This window comes from Martes martes (assembly GCF_963455335.1).
Source record: "Martes martes genome assembly, chromosome: 2".
Lineage (NCBI taxonomy): Eukaryota > Metazoa > Chordata > Mammalia > Carnivora > Mustelidae > Martes > Martes martes.
This window is the reverse complement of record NC_137889.1, coordinates 205,089,683-205,112,182: the sequence shown is the minus strand read 5'-3', so window position 1 is coordinate 205,112,182 and position 22,500 is coordinate 205,089,683. Positions and strand designations below refer to the sequence as shown.

The following is a 22,500-nucleotide window of genomic DNA, read 5'->3' as shown; positions in this document are numbered from 1 at the left end:
AGTGTTCTTTCTGGTCCATTTTAGGCATTATGTCTTGACCTAGATGAGTATGCTTTTGTGCCAGGCACTGATGTAGTTCCTTCCAGATTTACAGAATTGAAAATTTCTCCCTTTATGCAGATCAGTCCATCACCTTCATGTTTTTCTCTGCATTTCAATCTGAACGCATCACCCTTTAGAAGTAGTTGGATAACTGTTGGGGCTTGGCCGTCATTCTGGGCTTCCGTTTGCCTGTCCATGTAGATCCTCCACTTTGTGAATTTCAGAGCTGCTTTTTGTGCAGCCCATCCCTCCTGCTCCGGAGACCTCCCTGTCCAAAAGGGTCTGTTCTACCCTCTACGTGGATCACTCGTTTTGCTAGACCAGAGTTCTAGGTTTAGTGAAGTAATTGGGTGGTACTTTGGTTGATTGTTCATATGAAGTATTTTTACTCTGAAATTGCTCAAGGTTTTATCTGTATCCACCGGTGTTCTCAAATTCCACGATGGGATTATTTCATGTATTCTGTTGGATAGTCTGTGGGTCTAGCCAGTGTGTAAACTTCTCTTCAGTTCTGGGGACTACTACTGAGATGGTTCTTTGCTCATCCCTTTCACCACCACTCGTCTTTTCTGTTCTCTGGAATTTTTGAGTGTAAGCTCTAGACCTCTATTTGCCACTTGCAGTGTTTGGAGTGATTTTTACAACTTTTACAGCTCTTTTTTTGTTTTAAGGTTTTAATTACCTAATTTCCAAGACGACTCCCCCTTTCAACCTGTGTTATAAACAGCAATGTATTCTTATTTGGATACACTATTTTTTCCTCATCTCCGAGGTTATTAGTAATAACTTCAAAGGTTTGTTTCCAGATGCTTTACTTTCCTGTCACTCAGGCTTCTGCCTTTCATATTCTAAATTTCCCTCAAATGTTTGATGATCTTTGGCTCATATATAGGAGTGGGCAATTTAAAAGCTAATTGGATGTTGTGAATTGGGCTAGGGCCTTTTTTCCTTTTTTTTTTTTAGATTTTATTTATTTGACAGAGATCACAAGTAAGTGGAAAGGTAGGCAGAGAGAGACGAGGAAGCAGGCTCCCTGCTGAGCAGAGAGCCCGAGGCGGGACTCGATCCCAGGACCCTGAGATCATGACCCGAGCCGAAGGCAGAGGCTTAACCCACTGAGCCACCCAGGTGCCCCATGGGCTAGGGCCTTTTTCCTCCGGGGTTCACTGTTGAGTGGACTGTCATTTTATAAGGAACCCCTTGATAATCTCTTTCCCCTCCCCTTTGCTAAGCTGGTCAGGTTCACCGGAAGTCTTCGTCCACTCTCCTGCCTGAAAGGTAGAACACCTGGCTGCAGGGCTGGGCTCCAGGGAGGGAAGGCGGACGAAGGCTCTGAACTCTTCGCTCGCTGTCTCCCTATTGAGTACAGAGAGCACCTTTTCTTGCTTCCTTCCGGTACTCCGCTTTCTGCCAGGAATGTAGGGCTCTCTTTGTCAGTACAGAGGAACTTGGGGTTTAACTGCTTGTCAAACAGACTTTGAACCAAGCCTCTTAGTTTTACCTCTATTTTTAAAGGTACCCGAGCTGTCAGTTACCGCGCCTTTGGGGTGTTCTGTGGTACAGTCGGATACCTGCGTTGCTGATGGCATCTTCGGTTTTCTTGTCTGTCGAGTCCTTTACCAGTTCATAAGCTTTGCAGTTTCCAAGATTCTGTCGCTGTTGTCTCCTCTCTCATTCTTTGTCATGGTTTTTAAATGTTGTCTGCCCCACCTCCACCCCAGCCCACCCCACCCACCGGCTTTTTAAAGTACTGGGTTTTAGTACGGTTTCAGAAGGGACTAAAAGTGATAATGGTCTGTTTTTTAGCAGCGTTTTTTATTTGCATGGGGGCAGATGGTGATGCGGGATTTGGGGGAACGTAAAGGGGTAGGTAAAGTAGAGATAGTATTCCAGAACAGTACCTTCCAGAATTTGGCCACCAAAGTATGTTTTACAAGTTTGCTGGTTTATTACAGAACAAATCCATTATTAATGGACAGTGTTAGGTAGCTTTGATTTAAATTCACCAGTTTCACAGACTTACCGGATGTATCAGTCCCACTTCTTTTGAAGTAATGTGTGAGCTTCCTTGGTCTGCTGTCCTAGTTCAAGTTTTAATACCTCTTGCTTTACTAGATGTGTGCTACCAGGTGAGTCATCTCTCTTCTTGGGGTTTTTGGTTTGTCTTTTCTCCCTTCCTTAACCTTCAGTGCACCTCATAAGGTTGCAAGTTTTGTTTACTACATGACTGTGGCCATGCTGGGTTGGCAGTTGCTTCACTGTTGTGCACAAGTTAGAATACATTATGTGGAGCACCTGTCCCGGTGTCATTCATGCAGAGATAATTCTGAAAGGTGGTTTCATTAATATTAGGATCCAAGTTATTAGACCTTTGCATTCTGTATGTTCTTTTGGTTTTTTACTGCTTGGAAAAGTTCTTTGAAATTGTTACCTTGTACTTTAAAAAATACTTTGTTCAGTGTTTTGAGGTATTGGGAATTTTGAAAACCAGAACTGAATTTGTTTGGTTCTGAAATACATAATTTTATTTGGTTTGGGGTCAGATTAACCTGAAATGTCAAAATTAGGTCCATACGTAATAATATACTAGCACATCTCAGTACATTTCTTTGGTAGCATTTTACTTAGTGTAATTTATCAGCATTCTGACATTTAAGCGTGATTCCAAACTGTTCATAAAACCCGATACGTACTATTGACTTCTGACAGGCTAAGAGCGCGTTCTTGTTCCCTTCGTGGTTGACCATGTTGGAGAGTCCAGTCTGACGTTTCCGCAGCTAAACTGATTCTGGCCAGATGAATATCCACTTGTGCAAACTGAGTCAGCTTGGCTTGTTAATTGCTGTTAGTTGCCTATAATCGGGCAAATTGGGGGAAGGATTGATTATAATCCTCATTTCAAGAGGCTTGCAGAATCAGAATTGTTTGGGGCTGTTGCTTGGGAACTTGTATATCACCCCCCCCCCCCACCACCAAGTGATCTTAGCTACAGTAAAGTTTTACATATTGTCCCTTTAAAATGGTTAAATACACTGTTTCATAAGGATTTTTTTTTACTTTTATCTTGTGTAAAGACAAAGATGCATGTTCTATAAATCTTAACACCACTCCAGCCTTTTAATCACGAACTCCTAACTCTAGCTTGAAAAAAAAGTTGGAAAGACTTTGTATCCAAATGAGTGTACAAGGCGCCAGGGAGCAGTAGTGTGCCAAATGGGGAAAGGGCTGCAGGAGTAGCAGTAGCCTGGAAACATGGCGAGTTGGTTTTGAGTTTTAAGTTCTCTCCAGACATGCTCTCATTGCATGTTGCCCGTCTTTGGTTTGTCAGCGTTACTCACCTGTTCCTTTATGAACTGGTAATTAGCAGCTCTGAAATTGTCTTATGTGGTTACATACTGCCCCACTGTCCTTAGTATCTTGTAGGTTCTCCCATAATTCCAGCAGCCTCCCATTTTGAGTGGCTGGAGTATGGTAGCCTTAGGTTATGCCTGGTATCCAAGGGACTATGTAATTTAGGAAGACCCAAGTAGTGGGTAACTGCTGAGTGTTAATTTTCCTCTGTAAGCTCTGTAAATTTGGGGGGAAGCAGGGCTCTAAGGCCGTGAAAAAAGGACCTTACAGAATTATTGTGCTACTTGTAAAAGGTGAGGCTTCATAGGAATTATTAGATCCTAAGTAAGAGCAAGGTGTTCTTTGTTAAGAACAGCTCAAATCAGTTGCTTTAATGGTCATGAGAGGAATTCTTCAGTCTTCAGAGAAAGTACAGATAGCTTTGCATTAACTCATTAAACAGTGATAGAGGTTATTGGATTTTTTAAAATACTATTTTGAGAAACTTAAGTCACTTGATCAGAAGATCGTTCCCTTCAAGGTTATTTGGTATACATTTTATTTTGTAACTGGATAAGCTATATTCTGTTTGCACTTAAGAATTTGAATGCAAGGTTATTTTTCTGGATCTTTTATTTCTCTCAAAAATAATACTGGAAGAAACTTAAGAGGTCTGTTAATGTCAGGACCTAAAAGCAACATTTAACGTGTCATGGAGGGTATGCTTTGAATAAGTACTCGAGAAAAAACTCTATAATTGCCCTTTTTTTTGGTTGTATGGATGGCCTTGGGTTACACAGGGTTAATCACATTTTTAGAAGACACTTGACAATCTCACTGATGAAGTGGAACCCTTTTAAAAAAAAATTGGAAGATGGCTCATTACAGTGTAGTTAAATTGGCTAAGGCAATAAAACTTTGAAGTGCTCAGAAATTTGTTGTACACTGCTTCTACAATCATTGATTTATCAAGCATGCTACTACTAGTCAATTAGTTTTATGTATTAAGATCTATCAGCATGTCTTTTTTTTAGTATCTGGTTGACTTGATTTTAAACTAACATGTTCTCTGTACCACTTAACATTTTCAAGACCTTCTCCAGCAAATTCTGTTAGAACCAAGTGTTTCCATTTCTAGAAGCCTATTTTTAGTCTTCATATTAAGTTTATAGTGGGCTTTAGTGGGGTTTTAATTTGCACTAAATTTTCTTTTCTGGAAGATTACTTATGTTCAAATTATAATGTAGTGCTTTTGTCTTACAATTAAACTCTTACAGCACTCATGCATTTTTTGCACTGTCTTTTTCTTTTCTTTCTTTTTTTTTTAAGTTAAGCTTTCCCCTCCTGGATGACTACCTTGAAATAACAGGTCTTATTTTCTTAGTTGAAAAGGTAAGACTACTATCATGTTTAAAATGTCATAATAATGTTAAATGATGGGATTCTTTTGAAAGTTAGATTAGGCATAATGGTCAAATAGTGCTTTAAGTTGAAGAGTCACTGGATTTAATGGAAGAAAAAAGGGTAATTTCGAGTTTTCTCCATGATGTTCGCGAGGTGGGATAGTAGGAGTAGGAAGACTGCGGAGATGCTCCGTCTTCGGTCTCACCGGTTTCGCTGTCACCTGTGAGGCGCTGAGAGTGCTGGTGGGCATCTGCTGGTCATGCAGACGTGTAGATTTCTCAGAGGAGGACGTATTGTATTAGATGTGTGAAGTAGCGCTCACGTTAGCCAAGGTATTCATACTCCGTGTAAATACGGAGGAAGCCTAACGTAACATTGCTTCACTAGTCCATTTCCGATGTGTCCATTGAGAACTTTCTGAGGAGTGTGGGTCAAGTCTTAGGGCTGGCCTGTGGCAAGAGGTTGTCATTGTGGCAGGTCATGGTGTGGTGCCCAGCAGGTCTTTGCCACAAATAACTGGTCTATAACCAGCTTGTGATTGGCCTTTTTGTTCTAAAGATCAGGCCAAATTAAATAATGGGTTTTGTTATTTTAGTCTCTGCCGTGATTCTATAATGAGATAATATGAAATTTTAAAACAAGTTAAAATCCTTTTTAAGATTTATTAAGATGTGTGAGACATTCTATTGCATTTTCTTAGAAATTGAAACAATTAGTAATCTAATATAGTCCATGGAACTAATTATTTCAAATGAATGTTTCTGAGGTCCCGCTCTGTTATTTGCCCTGTGATGTTGGGCGAAGAAAATTTAACTTCTGCAAGCATCAGTTTTTTCGAGTGAAAACTGTCTTCCTCAGGTATGGGTGTTGGATGATAGGCATGTAAAAGTGCTTTGGGGTTGGTGGCTCTCTGTTGTGAGATTAGGCACACACTTTGAGGCCATATCTCAGCCTTAAGTAGATACTTGAGAGGGTAGAGCCCAGGCATCTCTATCGCTTAGGTAAATCAGATGATTTAGGGTTGAAAACCAAAGCTTCACATTTATTGCTATGACTGTTCAAGAGCTGTGGAAATCATGCATATGAAAACGTATCAAGTATTAACACCTGTAATGGGGCTGGGCGAGCTGAATATGAAGAGTATAATATGGCCAGGCTTGAGACATACGGCTGTGCACCGTAATGGCACGAGTGCCCTAGCCATCTGTCGGGACTCCCTACTTGGCTTCTGTAACACTTCTGGGTTTCCTGAAATGAGCAGAAAATAGGCTAAAACAATGTGGATTATAGAATAGTGAGATACCCTTTATAGAGGTAAGAAATAAAGTCATGTAAGCATTTTTGTGGGGAAAGGAAGAATGATAGGTGGTTGAGTTTTGGGATTTAAAATGTAAGGTGCTTGCATGATATCCAGTAGAGAGTTAGAAAACAGTTTGGAATTCAAAAGAGGTTATTTGCTGGAGAAGGCAATGTTAAGGGAGTAAATGAAAGCACCGTAGAGAGCATGGAAATGAAGAGGACACAGGCTGGCCTCTGCGGCAGCCCCGTCGATAAATGAGTGCACGGCTGGAGGAGGCCACCTGCACCCCCATGGCCCTCGGTGTCTTCGTTTGTTGGTCCAGTTTTCTTTCACAAGCCCCGTGGAATCAGGCAAGTGATGCTGCTTATCCTTCAGTTTTCTTGACTGTAAATTGGAAATAACAGTCCCGACCTGAGGGTTGTGGGGATTGAGAATCTCTGAAGTACTTAAACAGCTACTGGCACATAGTAAATGCTCGGTCACGTCACTGTTACTGTTGACTGTCTTTGTCAAGATAAATTCAATTTCTAATAAGATTCAATTACTGTTCCACTTAGAACCCATGAAATTTTCCTCAGTGACTGAAGCTGGTGTTGATGATCTTTCTGGAGTTTATTCTCTGCCATGCAGTGTACCACTTTAAGCATTGTTATTTTCATGTGTTTCTGAGTTTTATTGGTCTTGCCTCCTCAGTTGGAATGTAAGCTTCCTTTGGGATTAGGTCCATTTCTTACATTTCGATTTATAGAGCCCCTAATTTCTCAAACATCCGTTGTCTCTATCAATGTAACTTAAATCCTGATGTTTTAGAACTGTTTGGGTGCAGGATAGGAGCTGAACAATATTTGAATGCAGAAGTAAATGAAGAGTCTAAGATTGCCTTAATATTTGTCTCTTTCAACTCAGGCATTTTCTGACAAGGGTAGCACAGAGAGCAGGTAAATGCTCCTTAATAAACAAGTGCTTTTCTTCTTCCTAACTCTTAAGCTCTAGGACTGCCTAGGAAAACAGGCATCGTGTGGAACTTACCGCCTGCAGCTGGGGTAACAGCCTGTGCCTTAGTTAAGAGTGCCCCACGCGGGGAGCGAGGAGCTGGTCGCACGCTCTTCGGTTCTAGGCTCCTGGGTATTGGCATCCTACTGTGTGACACTGGGGAGGGGTGAGATGAGGTGATCCTTAGGTTGATGTCTGGTACGATCAGCAAACAGATATATTTTTAAAGATTTTATTTATTTGATAGAGCACCCATGAGCTTGGGGAGGAGAAGAGGTAGAGGGAGAAGCAGGCTCCCTGACTAGGGGCTCGATCCCAGGACCCCGAGATCATGACCCGAGCCGAAGGTAGGCAACTTAACCGGCTGAGCCACCCGCGCGCCCCCACAAGTGTATTTTCTACATGATTACAAATTACAGAAATGTTAGGAGACACTGTATAGGCCTCAAAAATAACAGCAGCCAAATACATGACGATTCCTCGCCTCACGACCCCCTCTTCCGATTCCTGTCTCTCCCCAGCCTCCTCAGAACAACCTCCCAATCTGCAAAAAGCGAAAATACTCATGTCTTGTGTCTTATCTGGCCCACAGTTAACTTATGGCATGAGACAATACACTCTGAGTTCAAGGTAAGGGCTTCCTATAGGCACAGCCGGTACTTGAGTAAGTGACGTCTTCAGCTTTCTAGCTGTGGGACCCTGAACATGGCATTTAGCTTGGCCACTTTCTCATCTGCCAAATGGACTGCGAACAAACATTTACCTAGCATTCTTCGCCAGCCGCTGTTCCCTGTGCCTTACGTTATATTTAATAGTTTCTACCTCTATGTCATTGTAAAATTAATGAAATGAGAAACTTTCCTTTTAAGATTTTTTAATTTTTATTTTTATTTATTTGACAGAGATCACAAGTAGCAGAGAGGCAGAGAGAGAGAGGAGGAAGCAGGCTTCCCTGCTGAGCAGAGAGCCTGATGCGGGGCTCGATCCCAGGACCCCGAGATCATGACCCGAGCCGAAGGCAGAGGCCTTAACCCACTGAGCCTCCCAGGCGCCCCTAATGAGAGACTTCTTGCCCAAAGCACTTAGTACATTATATCAGAGTACGTATTCAATATATCACCTATTTTTTCCTCTGGATATAAATTACAGAAACTCCAAAGTTTCTAACATTAAAAATCCTATAAAAAGTATTTTGTGAATGGAAAGGTTAGTATTGTGCTGGAGGAACAAGCTTGGTGCCTAATTAAAGTGCTGATACTTGGGCGCCCGGGTGGCTCAGTTAAAGGTCTGCCTTTGGCTCGGGTCATGATCTGGGACCCTGGGATGGAGTCCTGTGTCAGGCTCCTTGCTCAGCGTGGTGGTGGGGTGTGTGCTGCTCCCTCTCCCTCTGCCTGCCACTTGCCCTGCTTGTGCTCTGTCAAATAAATAAATAAAAATCCGTTTAAAAAAATGCTGATACTTGATCATTATCAGAATTAAAATGAGTTATTTAGCAGATAGGAACCCCTGTTCTTTTATTCCTCCCTATGGATCAGTAATGACTTTTATTTTATTTTTAATTTTTATTTTTTTTAAAGATTTTATTTGTGAGAAGCGAGCACAGCAGTGGAGGGGCAGATGGAAAGGGAGAAGCAGCGGTTGGTTTGGGGCTTGACCAATCCCAGGACCCCAAGATCATGACCTGAGCTGAATGCAGATGCTTAACCAACTGAGCCACCCAGGCTCCCCACTAAATTTTTTTTTAAAGATTTTATTTATTTGACAGAGTGAGCACAAGTAGGGGGAGCATCAGACAGAGGGAGAAGCAGGCTCCCTGCCAAGCAGGGGGCAGGATGTGGGGCTCGATCCCAGGACCCTGGGATCATGACCCGAGCCGACGCTTAATGAATGAGATACCCAGGTGCCCCCCCCCCCCCCGCAAGTGATTTTGAAAACCAACTTTAGACTTGAAGTTCCTACTTAGGAGATACAACTCATGAAGTGTTAACAGCCGCAAAGTAGTTGGATGCTTTGGTTTTTAGAAATCTTAGTGATTTGAGGTTATTGGATGAAGTGTATCATGTGGGGGGAAAAAAAAGGCTGTTAGGGCGGTAAAATAGGACTTGTGACTTATTAGGGAAATAATACAGCTTTGTAATTTTAAAAATTCTTATCCAAGGAAATGTCTAGTATAAAACAATGGGTTGAGCTGTCATTTCAAATGAAAGAATACGTAGAAGAGGCGAATGTCTGTTTCTGGACTGTGTACTCGTGTTAAGGCTCCCATTTCTAAGGAAATTAGAAGTTCACAGTCATTTTTTTTCCTAAGGAGTAAGATAATAGAGATTTGATGCCACAAACACAATCATTTTTTTCCCTAGGAAGTAATAGTTAACACTCAGCGCTATGTGGTAGATGTAATGCTATGCGGTGTTGTTATCAGCTCCATTTTACACATGAGGAGACAAGGGCACAGGTTAAATAACTGGTCCAGAGTCACCCAGCTGGGATGGGGCCGAGTGGAGGTGATCTGATTCCACGGTTTGTGCTCCTCATCTTAACGGAGGGACGAGAGGCTGGGAAGTAGCTGGCAGTGGGAACAACAAATGGCGCGGCAGGGAAGAGGCCCCCCGAGGCTCGAGGAAGGACGCCCAAGCCCCACTTCCTGCAGTCCTCCTGCACCGGAGGGTACTTTCATAATCGCTGGGCCTGGACTCCTCTGTCGACACGTAACCATTTATTGGCAATTGCTGGGCATGGGGAGGAAAGGGGTCAGGTTGGTATCACATTCGTACTTAGAAGAATGATGATGATGGAGAGGAGAATGACCACAGTGATGATTATGATTTTTCTGAAGTGTTTCCACCACATCCTCCTAAGAGCCTTTCTCGTTTTTGGGGATTCTTTGGCCTGAAATAAAAATAAACACAAACATCCTGTTTTCTTTCTGTATGTGGATTCATGGGCACACCCCAGTCCTCCTCAGAGCTGCCGGAAAGCATAGACTAGGCTTGGTTTTGACCAGCCTCAGAGTCTCAGTTAGCATCAACAGCTTTTATAGTACGATCGATGCCCCGAGACTCCAGGCGCCCTCCCTACTGTGTTCAGCTGGGCTTGTGTGAGCTTTGTTAACTCCATGACCTCAACCAAGTTACTCACTCTTTGAGCTTCAGTTTTCTCATCTTCACTTCATGATTTCACTTAAATCCCTTACAACCCTGTTTAAAATTGCTACTCCCAACCCCCATGGTGAACCTGGGTAGCTCGTTGGTTAAGCAGCCGACTCGTGATTTCAGCTCAGGTCATGATCTCAGGCTCATGAGATGAAGCCCCGAGTAGGGCTCAGCGCTCCGCACGGAGTCGGCTTGAGATTCTCCTGCGCCCTGTCCCTGTCCCTGTCCCTGTCCCTGCTCACTTACTCTCTCTAAAAAATTAATTCATTAAAGACATTGCTACTCCCCTCTCCATCCAGAAAAATAATATTCCCCTTCAATACATTATTTTTCTCTAGAGTACTTATCTCTTATCTAGCATTATATAAATTTTTATTTTTTATCTTTCTTTTAGAGAGGGAGAGAGAATCTTAAGCAGGCTCTGCTCTCATCATGGAGCCTGACATGGAGCTCGAGCCCACGACCCTGAGATCATAACTGGAACTACCGAAATCAAGAGTCGGATGCTCACTGACTGAGTCACCCCGGTGCCCCACATTGTGCAAATTTTACTTATTGTCAAGAAAGTAAGCTTCATGAAGGCAGAGGTTTTGGTATGCTCCATTCACCGCTACGTTGCCAACAGTGCCTAACACGGAACATTCTTCCGCTTTTCTTCAGCACCTGTACATTGCTTTTGAGAGATGTGGTGCTATTCTAATGGCCAAGCCTTTGTGTTTTCTCTCTGAAAACGTTTAAAATCTCTCTTCCTTTTTGATGTTCTTTAATTTCAAGATTACATACCTGGCTATGGTCCTTGTTTTGTTCATTCAATCTGGAAACTCATGTTACTTAGTTCTAGGAATGTTTCTTGTATTACTCTGATTTCCTCTCCTTTGATTCCTTCATGTTCTTTTTCTGAAACTCCCGTTATTTATTTATTTATTGTTTAGATTTATTTATTTATTTGTCCGAGAGAGAGAGAGAGAGAGAGAGGGCACAAGCAGGCAGAGGGGCAGGCAGAGTAAGAGGGAGAGGCAGGCTCCCTGCGGGAGCCTTGATGTGGGGCTCGATCCCAGGACCCTGAGATCATGACCTGAGCCAAAGGCAGAGGGTTACCCCACTGAGCCCCTGAAATTGCTGTTATTCATATGTTGGATCTCTCAGACTGATTTACTGTCTTTCTTATCTTTCCTCTTCCTCTCTTTGCTCTCCTTTCTGAGAGAGTATTTCGACTTTATATTATAATAATTCCATTCAATTTTAAATTTTTACTATTGTTTTTATTTCCAAAAGATCTCTTTTGTCCTATGAGTAAGCTTTCATGTGGTTTTTTATCCTTGTTTTGAGGATGTATTACCTTCTGTTACTTTTCTGTAGACAGAGATTGGGGAATGGTCACCATATTCAAAATACAGATATTCAAGATCAGGTTTTTCACTTAATCCATCTGACTTTATTTATTTATTTATTTATTTATTTTTTTAAAAAGATTTTATTTATTTCACAGACAGAGATCACAAGTAGGCAGAGAGGCAGGCAAAGAGAGAGGAGGAAGCAGGCTCCCCGCGGAGCAGAGAGCCCGATGCGGGGCTCGATCCCAGGACCCTGAGATCATGACCTGAGCCGAAGGCAGAGGCTTTAACCCACTAAGCCACCCAGGCACCCCTCCATCTGAGTATAATATGCTGGTTACTCTGGCCTCAACTGCACATGGTGTCTGAGTTTAGAGCCTCTCTGATATTGTCTTTAAATAATATTTATTATCCTTTGTCAGGGGTAGGGAGAGGAAGCAATATGGCTGTAAAACGTGGGAAAGGCCCTGCAGGTGACACATTCCTTTTAGAGCCTTTACACCCGGTCTCGTCTTCTCAGACTTACACTGCATGTCTACGCCTACAAGTACCATGTTGTCCACTTTCTGATCCCTTCTAAGGTTCTATGACCCGGATTGGCTTGCGTCTTAATGTCTTCTCTACAAATTTGCTAACGAGTACTCATAATCAATTTTCTAGCTTCCAAAATTGTTGACATTTCTTACCTGTTGTCTTTTCTCTTGTTTCTTTCTTTTTTTTTTTTAGATTTTATTTATTTATTTGACAGACAGAGATCACAAGGAGGCAGAGAGAGAGGGGAAGCAGTGCTCCCTGCTGAGCAGAGAGCCCGATGCGGGGCTTGATCCCAGGACCCTGAGATCATGACCTGAGCCGAAGGCAGAGGGTCAACCCATTGAGCCACCCAGGCGCCCCTTTTCTCTTTTTTCTTTTCTTCCTTTTTTTTTTTTTTTGAACTTATTTATTTTATTGTAGGGAGTGTGAGCAGGGGAAGGGGCAGAGGGAGAGAGAGAGGGGAAGAGTACCAAGCAGACTCTGGCGGAGTGTGGAGTCTGTCACAGGGCTCAATCCCACCACCCTGGGACCATAACCTGAGCCGAAATCAAAGAGAAGCTTAATTGACTGAGCCCCCCAGGCACCCTTCTCTTGTTTTTTATACATTATACATGTATTATTATTACACATTATACATTTTACACATTGTTTTATACATTAAAATCCCTATTGTTTCACCTATCAAGTTACTAGAGTTTTGAGAGTATTCCAAAATAAATGTACCTGTTTAATCTGCCAAATTATAATCCATGACCCATATTTACGTATACACTGAGAGAAAGCTTATGGGCCCAGTTTTTACTAAAAAGCCAAATCTGTTTCCTAAGAACATACAGTAGAGTCTTTTACATAAAGATCAAGAGAAAAGAGAGAAAGAACCAATTTTGTTAAAATAGAGCTTTTAGTGAGAATGATTATGTGCTCTCTGTGTGAAAATATTGTGAGAAAAACTAAAATACTTGAGTCAAATATTTTACTGAGCTATTTCTATTCAGTTGGCTTCAAAGAGAAAGTAATTTTCTTTCATGTAATCAGGTATGCACAAAAGTGAAATTTGTTTGGAAGGTAAGGCCGTAGAGTGAAATAAAATCTCTTAAAAAATTTTTTGGGGGGCCATATTTTCATGGTGTTTAGATGTTGCCACTTTCCCCATAAGAGAGACATGTAATCTAGGGCACCTGGGTGGCTCACATGGTTGAGCGTCTGTCTTCAGCTCAGATCATAATCTCAGGGTCCTGGGATTGAGCCCCAAGTTGGGCTCTCTGCTTGGTGGGGTGTCTGCTTCTCCCTCTCCCACTGTCTCTCCCCCTGCTTGTGGTCTCTCTCTCTCAAATGAATACGTAAAACCTTTTAAGAAAAGGCATAATTTAATGAAAAATTAAAAGATCTAGCAATATGGTGGATTAGGTAACCCTACAACCCTCCTGCCACTATTACTACTCAGAAGTACTAGATAAAATATAACAAGCAAACTGAAATTCATAGCTGAATTTGGAAGAAAGTAAGGCCTGTTGCAGGAACCTAGAAGGGCAGTGAAAAATTGCACTTACGGTGCAGCTCCTCTGTATTTGGGAGGGTGAGGATGTGGCTTCTGTCATCCGGGGCTTGGGGTTTCACTGTTTATCGGGACAGCAGGCTAAGCTCTGGGCTTACACGAGGCAATGGGACGATACTGAATTCTCCTCCTTCCTGTTAACTAAGCTCAAAACTTTGGACCCTCCTTAGCTCTTTCTCACCACACATTCAGTCTGTCCGCAATCCCCATTTGTGGCATCTTCAAAGTCTATCCAGAATCCAAGCACTTCTCACCACTTGTACTGCACTCAATGGTCATTTACTGTTACCTAAACCTTTACCGCTTTCTCTGCTCTTTAATTTTTTTGCTGAAACTCAGACTTTTTCTCTGAGGTAATTTTCCAACTACCAAAAAACTTCCTTTAGAATTTCCTTTAGGGCAGATGGGACAAAGACAGCCGACTGTCCACGGAAGACTGGACTCCCCTTTCCATCATGTGGAATTGTTGCTGGCAACCGTCCCTCCGACCACAGGCCACATTTCTCAGGCTCCTCACCCCACCCTATGCTGTGTCCCTCTCTGCCTCTTGCACTGAGGCAAACTATCAGACTAATTCTTACCAATAGGTTGTGAGTAGAAGTGATGGGTCTCACTTTGGGGCTGAAGTGGACGTAAGTGAATGTGCTCCCTCCGCTCCCTGGTTAACCATCTGCTACCGGAAACTGAAAGACACCGAGCTCCAAGGCAAGGGCAGAGTCACAAAATGGGAAAAGCTTGGGTTCCTGGATTATCATGTGGAAGTATGCCCACCAAAAACCTGTCTTAGACTGTTAAATACAACCAAGAAATAAACCTCTGTTTAGTTAAAACACTGAAAACTGATATACGTTGGTACAGCTAGTGTTTCTCTACTATTTCAGTTGGTCGGATGAGATGTTGTTATTACAAGAATCTGAAACATGTGGCATTGGTTTAACCAGGGTTGGTAAACTGTGAAGAAACTGCTCTTTGGGGCTGGAAAGATAAAGACCTATGCTCTTCAGAATAAAATATCTGATAGTTTTATATCTCCTATGACAACTTGGAAGGTAAACAAGTTGCCTATTGAGTCTCACTTTGGAAGAAACTGTTGGAAAACAGAATGGTAGTAGTGTGAGTTCTTGTTTCTGGCTGCATTTATCAAGGTACCAAATGACCGATTTGCAAGAAGAAATGAAAAAGGAATAGAGAGGGTGCCGAAATGTGGAACACTGAGACACTGGATAAGCTGATTTTTTTTGGTCCAAATAGTAGGAAATAAGATTGAAAAGGTGGTTAATGACGAATGCCCCTTAAGATTCTGCCCTTCCTCAATAACAAAAAACCCCAAACCTATTCAAAATTGGGCAAAGACTTGAATAGACTTTCTTTAAAGAAGATCTATAAATGGCCAATAAGCGTGTGAAAAGATGCTCAACATCATTAGTCATTGAGGAAATGGAAATCAAAATGAGATGCTAATAAAAAAAATGAGATGCTAGTTCATACCCAGTAGGATGGCTATAATTAAAAAAAAAATTGTCGGAGTGGATGTGGAGAAATTGGAACCCTCTTACACTACTGGTGGATACTTTGGGGTACCCTCTTACACTACTAGGTTCAACCACTGTGGAAAATAGTTTGGCAGTCACCTCAAAAAGTTAACACAGAATTACCATGTGACCTAGCAATTCCACTCCTATGTATACACACAGAGGAATTGAAAAGTTTTCAAACAGAAGTTTATACACGAATGTTCGGGGCAGTATTACAATAGCCAAAAGGCAGAAACAACCCAAATGCTCACCAACTGACGACAACTGGATAAACACGTAGAGACGTCTCCATACAATGGAATATTACTCAGCCGCAGAAAGGAATGGGTTACTGGTGCATGCTGTAACATGGATGAAGCTTGAGAACACGCTAAATGAAAGAAGCCAGACACAAAAGATAATAGATCGTATGATTTTGTTTACATGAGAGAGCCAGAATAGGTAAATCCGTGGAGACCGAAAGCAAGTTAGTGCTTCCTAGGTGCTGGGGAATAACTGATGAATGGGTATGAGGTTTCATTTTGGGGAATGAAAATGTTTTGGAACTAGTAAGATGTTGGGTATACACTTTATGAATGTATTAAACGCCACTGAGTTATATACTTAAAAATATTGATTTTACCTCAATTAGAAAAAAAAAAGATTCTGGGGCGCCTGTGTGGCTCAGTCGGTTAAGCATCTGCCTTCAGCTCGGGTCATGATCCTGGAGTCCTGGGGTTGAGCCCCGTGTCATCAGGGAGTCTGATTCTCCCTCTGCTCCTCCCCAGCTCCTTCTCCGTCTCGCTCACTCACTCTCTCAAAGAATAAAAAAATCTTGAAAAAAAAAAAGATTCTGCCCTGCAGTAGAGATAAGACTAAGGGTATAATAAGGTACCTACCCAAGCCTTATGGCCTCAAGGTACTTGTCTTTAAATTGGGAGGGAGGCATGAGGGCGCAGAAGCAAAGAAATAACCAGGTTTCAGAATATTGTCCAGAAAAGAACCTTACATGTGGCTACAGGCATTGGAAAGAACTAGAAGCAAAAAGATTAGAAATCATCAAGTTTCGAACAGAATTAAAAATAAACCAAAATCTGTTCCTTTGAAAAGACCAAAAAAAAAAAAAAACCCCAAAAAACCTTGATTAAAAAATTAAGAGAGTTTAGGAAGGAGGAAATTAAACCAACCATAGGCACAAGATAGATTATAAAAATTATCTAAGAATACAGCCTCACATGGCATATAGTATACAGCTTTTATACACTGAGAAAGTCAGTCTTTTGAGGCCACAAAGGTAAAATTATAAAACTGAATCCTACAACACACACATTTAATGTGCAATGTATCATATTAACAAGTTTAAGAAGAAAAATCTCAATGTAAAAATAGCATTTGATACAATTCAACCCCCTTTCATGATAAAATTTCTTGGCATATGAGGAATAGAAATGAAGTTGTATAACTTGTTACAAAATATCAAAATCTACTGGGTGGGAGGTTGGAGGAACCAGGTGGTGGGTATTAGGGAGGGCACAGATTGCATGGAGCACTGGGTGTGGTGAAAAAACAATGAATACTGTTACGCTGAAAATAAATAAAAAATTAAAAGAAAAAATAAAAATCTGAATGTAAATGTAATACTTCGTTGGGAAGTGTTAGAAATAATCATTTTAAATTGAGAACAAAAAAGTATTTCAGGTATCACCATTTCTATTCATAATTTTCCTGGCATTGCTAGCTAACATAGTAAGACAAGCAAAATAATAACTAAGTAAGTAAGTAAATGGAATCTAGTTGGCTCAGTTGGTAAGGCACATGACTGTTAATCTTGGGGTTGTGAGTTCGAGGGCTGTGTTGCGTATAGAAATTACTTAAAAATAAAATCTTTAAAAAAAGATATATTGGAAAGGATGAAAAAATACAGTCATTATTTATATATGATAAAATCTCAATGTAGAAAATGCAAAAAAATCCATAGATAAACAATACTATCATGAAAAATTTAACTAAGATTCAGGATACAAAGGCAGAATGTAAAAATTGATTATGTTTCTATTAATCAAAAAAAGCTTTTAAAAGAGACCTAGAAAAATGATGACACGTAGCATGTTCAGAGGTGGGACAACAATATTTTAAAGATGTCAATCCTCCCCATATTAACGTAATTCCAACTAACATCCCAACAATTTGTGTGTGTGTAATCTGAGATGTAGGTTCTAAGCTTTGCTGAAAGAGAGAGTAAGACTTGCCCACACAATTTTCCCAAAGTAGAAAGTAACTTGCCCTATAAAATATTAAGGCTTCTTGGAACGCCTGAGTGGCTCAGTTGGTTAAGCGGCTGCCTTCGGCTCAGGTCATGATCCCAGCATCCTGGGATCGAGTCCCACGTCGGGCTCCTTGCTCGGCAGGGAGCCTGCTTCTCCCTCTGCCTACCACTCTGTCTGCCTGTGCTTGCTCGCTCTAACAAATAAATAAATTAAAAAAAATATTAAGGCTTCTTATAAAACTTAAAAAACCATGGTATAAAACCATAGTAACTAAAACAGTATAGTACTGGTCCAAGGATAAAGAAATAGACCAGTAGAATACTTATATATAAATTAAAAGGATGAAAACGTGATATATGATAGGGTCGGCATTACAAACCAAAGAGGAATGGCTGAGCTAGTCAATAAACGGTGTTTGGGCAAACTGGTTTTTTGAACAGAAAATAATAAAATTTTGATTACAATCTCATACTATGTGCAAAAATAAAATTCCAGATATTTTAAAGATCCATGTTTAAGGGGCACCTGGGTGGCTCAGTCAGTTAAGCATCTGCCTTCGGCTCAGGTCATGATTCCAGGGTCCTGGGATTGAGCCCTGTCTTGCTCCCTGCTCCTGCTCGCTCTCGGCATTTCTGTTGCTATTTCTGTCTCTCTCAAATAAATAAATAAAATCTTAAAAAAAAAATCCATGTTTAAGAAGCAGGATTTAAAACTTTTAGGAAACAATATGAGTATCTTTATACCTTGGGGAAAGGAAGGATTTTTTTTTTTAACATTTTTATTCCCTTATTCATTTTGGACTATATTCAAAAGAATGAAACTGAAACACTGTCTTACTCCACACACTCAAAATAGATTAAAGACCTAAATGGGAGACCTGAAACCATAAAACTCCTAACAACAACAACAACCATAAGCAATAATTTCTTGGATATTAGCTTTAACAACCTATTTATGGATATGTCTCCTTAGACAAGGAAACCAAAGCAAACAAACTATTGGAACTATGCCAAAATAAAAAACTGTTGTTTAGGAAAGGAAACCATGATACTTGCATTTTTAAAGAATAATCTAGTTTCAGTGTGGAGGATAACTGGAATAGAATGGAACTAAAAATAGGGAGGACGAGGGGCACCTGGGTGGCTCAGTGGGTTAAAGCCTCTGCCTTTGGCTTGGGTCATGGGGTCGAGCTCCACGTTGGGCTCTCTGCTCAGCAGGGAGCCTGTTTCCTTCGCTCTCTCTCTCTGCCTCTCTGCCTAGTTGTGATCTCTGTCAAATAAATAAATAAATAAAATCTTTTTAAAAAATTAAAATAAAAATAGGGAGAACGATTAAATAAAGGGAAGACAATAGTTAGACAAGAAATAATAGAGCATGGAGTGACACAGTGAGTGGCACTGGGATGGGCAGAAAGTGGAATTTAGCCATTCTGTGGGTTATTATCCAGCAATGAAAAGGAATAATATATTAACACACACAAAAACATGAATATCAGAAAACTATTAGTAAGTCAAGAAGCCAAGCACAATGTGTATTTTATAATTTTATTTATATGAAATTCTAGAAAAGACAACACTAGCGACAGAAAGGAGATCAGTGGTAGGCTGGGGTCAGGGGTAAGGGAGGGTCAACTGCAAAGGACAGTAGGAAGATGAACGAGCTATTCTATAACTTGACTGTGGTTATACAATTGTACACAAGTACCACAGTTCATCAAACTCTATGCTTAAAGTGGGTGAATATTATTTTATGTAAATAATATCTTAATAAATTGTTTCTAAAAGTGAAAAAAAGAGACCAAGAACAAAAAAGATTTAGGAGGTAGAATTGATAGGACTTGGTGAGTAGAAAGTATGTGTATATTTTGTTTTACATGGTGGCTGTGTTTCTCGAAAAGATCTGTAAAATTGAATTTTAAAATGCTCTAAGGTATTCAACCCTTACTGATTGCCTTAAAAGTATTTGCTTATAGAGAATTTTGAATATATACAAAAGCTGACAGAATGGCATAATGAACCCTATATACTTGATACCCAGGTTTGTTTTTTTTTTAAAGATTTTATTTATTTATTTGACAGAGAGAGATCACAAGTAGGCAGAGAGGCAGAGAGAGAAGGGGGGGAAGCAGGCTCCCCGCCGAGCAGAGAGCCTGATGTGTGGCTCGAAGTTTAAAGCCGAAGGCAGAGGCTTTAACCCACTGAGCCACCCAGGCGCCCCTGTTTTGTTTTGTTTTGTTTTGTTTTAAAGGTTTTATTTATTTATTTGAAAGAGAGAGAGAGAGCATGAACTGGGGAGGGGTGCTGAGGGAGAGGGGGAAGCAGACTTCCCCCTGAGCAGGGAGCCTGACTTGGGGCTCAATTCCAGGACCCCAGGATCATGACCGGATCCCAAGTCAGATGCTCAACCGACTGAGCCACCCAGGCACCTTCAACATCCAGTTTTTACAGTCACCCATTTATGGACAATTTTGTTTCCTTTATTATTTCCCATTCTACTCCTGAACTATTCTGAAGCTAATCTCAGACATTACATAAATTCACTTGAGGTATTTTAATATGTATCTCTAATAAGTAAGGACTCTTTAAAGCACAATATCATTATCACACCTAAGAATTAATGATACTCCTTAATGTTATCTAATATCTGGTCAGAGTTCAAATATCTAATTATCTCCTGAAGTCGCAGATTTTCATTTTTATAGTTTGTTTGAGTCAAATTCCAAATAAGGACCACACACTGCAATTGATACACCTTCTCAACCCATTTTTTGGTAAATTCTACTTCCCTTGCAATTTATTTGTTGACTAACCTGTGTACTTCTTAATATAAGAAATGCATCTGTTAGGGCGGCTGGGTGGCTCAGTGGGTTAAAGCCTCTGCCTTCGGCTCAGGTCATGATCCCAGCGTCCTGGGATCGAGCCCCACATCGGGCTCTCTGCTCAGCAGGGAGCCTGCTTCTTCCTCTCTCTCTCTCTCTGCCTACTTGTGATCTCTGTCTGTCAAATAAATAAATAAAATCTTAAAAAAAAAAGAAATGCATCTGTTATGCCGATAACTACCTACTATTTTAATGGGCTTTTAATTTTCATTGTTTTATAATTAAAGAAATTTTAGTTGCATTCCAATAATTTTTTGATAAAGCCATAATTTGGCAACATAGGATGATCTCACAGTATCCCTGGTATGTACTTGCTTTTGGCCGTTTGTTTTGAGCACTACTTAGATACCAAGACAGGTGGGCATCACTTACAGTTGTCTGGAGATCATTGGTTCTATCAGTGAAGATACTCAATCTGTTTTCGCTTTCCAAAATTTCATCAATATTTTGGGACATAATATTTTTTACATCAGTTACTTGGCTCCTCAGTGTAGATATCGGGGTATCGTCTTGATTTTTATTGTATTTCATCTACACAGAAGTGAAAGATAATACAAATATTATTTTCTATAATTGAAATCTATTACAATATATTGTACAAATTGAACAAAAGTGTCAAAAGTACATTTCACTTGCTTTTTGGCATAAGGAATCAACCAAACTTCAGATTGTCCCACCTTAATCTTGCTGAGAAAAGGGTCTGGGGGTTGGATGGGAGATGATATTTCAAAGTATACAATCAGTGGTGGAAGCCTTTTTTTAAAAAGTTATTTATTGGGGCCCCTGGGTGGCTCAGTGGGTTAAGCCTCTGCCTTCAGCTCAGATCATGGTCTCAGGGTCCTGGGATCGAGCCCCACATCGGGCTCTCTGCTCAGCGGGAAGCCTGCTTCCTCCTCTCTCTCTGCCTATTTGTGATCTGTCAAATAAATAAATAAAATCTTTAAAAAAAGTTATTTACTTATATAGTTTTTTAGAAAGATGTTTTAGGGTCACAGTAAAATTGAGTGGAAAGCAGAGTCCTCACCTACTCTTATCCCCGCCACCCCCTGCCCCAGCTCCCCATGAACATCCGACACTGGAGCGGAGCATTTGCTGCTATGGATGAGCCTCCGCTGACTTCATCTCGTCACCCAGAGTCCATGGTTTACATCACGGCTCACGGCTGGCGCTGTACATTCCCGTATGTGGACAAATGTGTAATGACAGGTGTTCTCCATTACAGTATCACACAGAACAGTTTCACTGCCCTATTAGACAATGATTTACTTTTTTGAAAAGATTTTATTTATTTATTTGACAGACAGAGATCACAAGTAGGCAGAGAGGCAGGCAGAGGGAGAGGGGGAAGGAGGCTTCTGGCCAAGCAGAGAGCCGGATGTGGGGCTCGATCCCAGGACCCTGAGATCATGACCCGAACCAAAGGCAGAGCCTCAACCTTCTGAGCCACCCAGGCACCCCAATGATTTACTTTATTGATTCTCCTTTGTAGATTATATAAACTGATGTGACCTTATCTTTTTTCTGCTCTAAAAATGATGTGCTGCACTGTCTCACGCCTCCCTTCTCCCTAAGCCCTAGCAACTATTGGTCTTTTCCTGTCACTATAGCTTTGTCTTTTCCAGAATGTCACATAGTTGGAACCAAGTAGCCTTTTCATAGTGGCTTTTTTCACTTATTAATATGCACTGAAGATTCCCCATATCTCTTCATGGCTTCCTTGCTCGTTTTTTTTAGTGTTGAGTAACAGTCAGCTGTTTGGATGTACCAGTTTGCCCATTCGCCCACGGAGGACAGTCTTGGCTCTTCCATGTCTTGGCGATCATCAGCAAAGCTGCTCTAACACGTGCACGCAAGTTTTTGTGTGAATAGCAGGGTTGTGACTGCCGGAGCACATGTTAAGTGTGTGTTTAGTTTTCTAAGAAACTGCCAAACTGTCTTCCACAGAGACTGTGCCATTTTGCATCCCACCAGCAGCGAGTATGAGCTCCCAGTCAGCATCAGGTGCTGGCCCAGGGTGAATTTCGGCCTTTCTGTATGTGTGTAGGCTCTCACTGTCGCCTCGATTTGCGATCCCCTAATGATGCATGATGTGACCATCTTTTCATGTTTATCTGCTGCCTGTACATCTTCTTTGGAGACATCTATTCAGCTCAGTGGCCCATTTATTTTTAAAGACTTTATTATTTATTTATTTACT

The 22,500-nt window shown here is 41.0% G+C and overlaps 1 protein-coding gene across 1 annotated transcript in view; it reads right to left on the bottom strand.

The window, feature by feature from the left end:
- Positions 1-9,820: 9,820 nt before the first annotated feature.
- LOC308339148 (uncharacterized protein) overlaps positions 9,821-22,500 on the bottom strand; it is a gene marked incomplete at both ends in the record, with an annotated part of 23,304 nt that continues 10,624 nt past the window's right edge. The window contains 2 exons of the mRNA XM_080797602.1: positions 9,821-9,958; positions 20,676-20,834. Of these exons, the coding sequence (XP_080653728.1) occupies positions 9,821-9,958; positions 20,676-20,834 (297 nt within the window). The remainder of the gene's footprint in view (positions 9,959-20,675; positions 20,835-22,500) is intronic.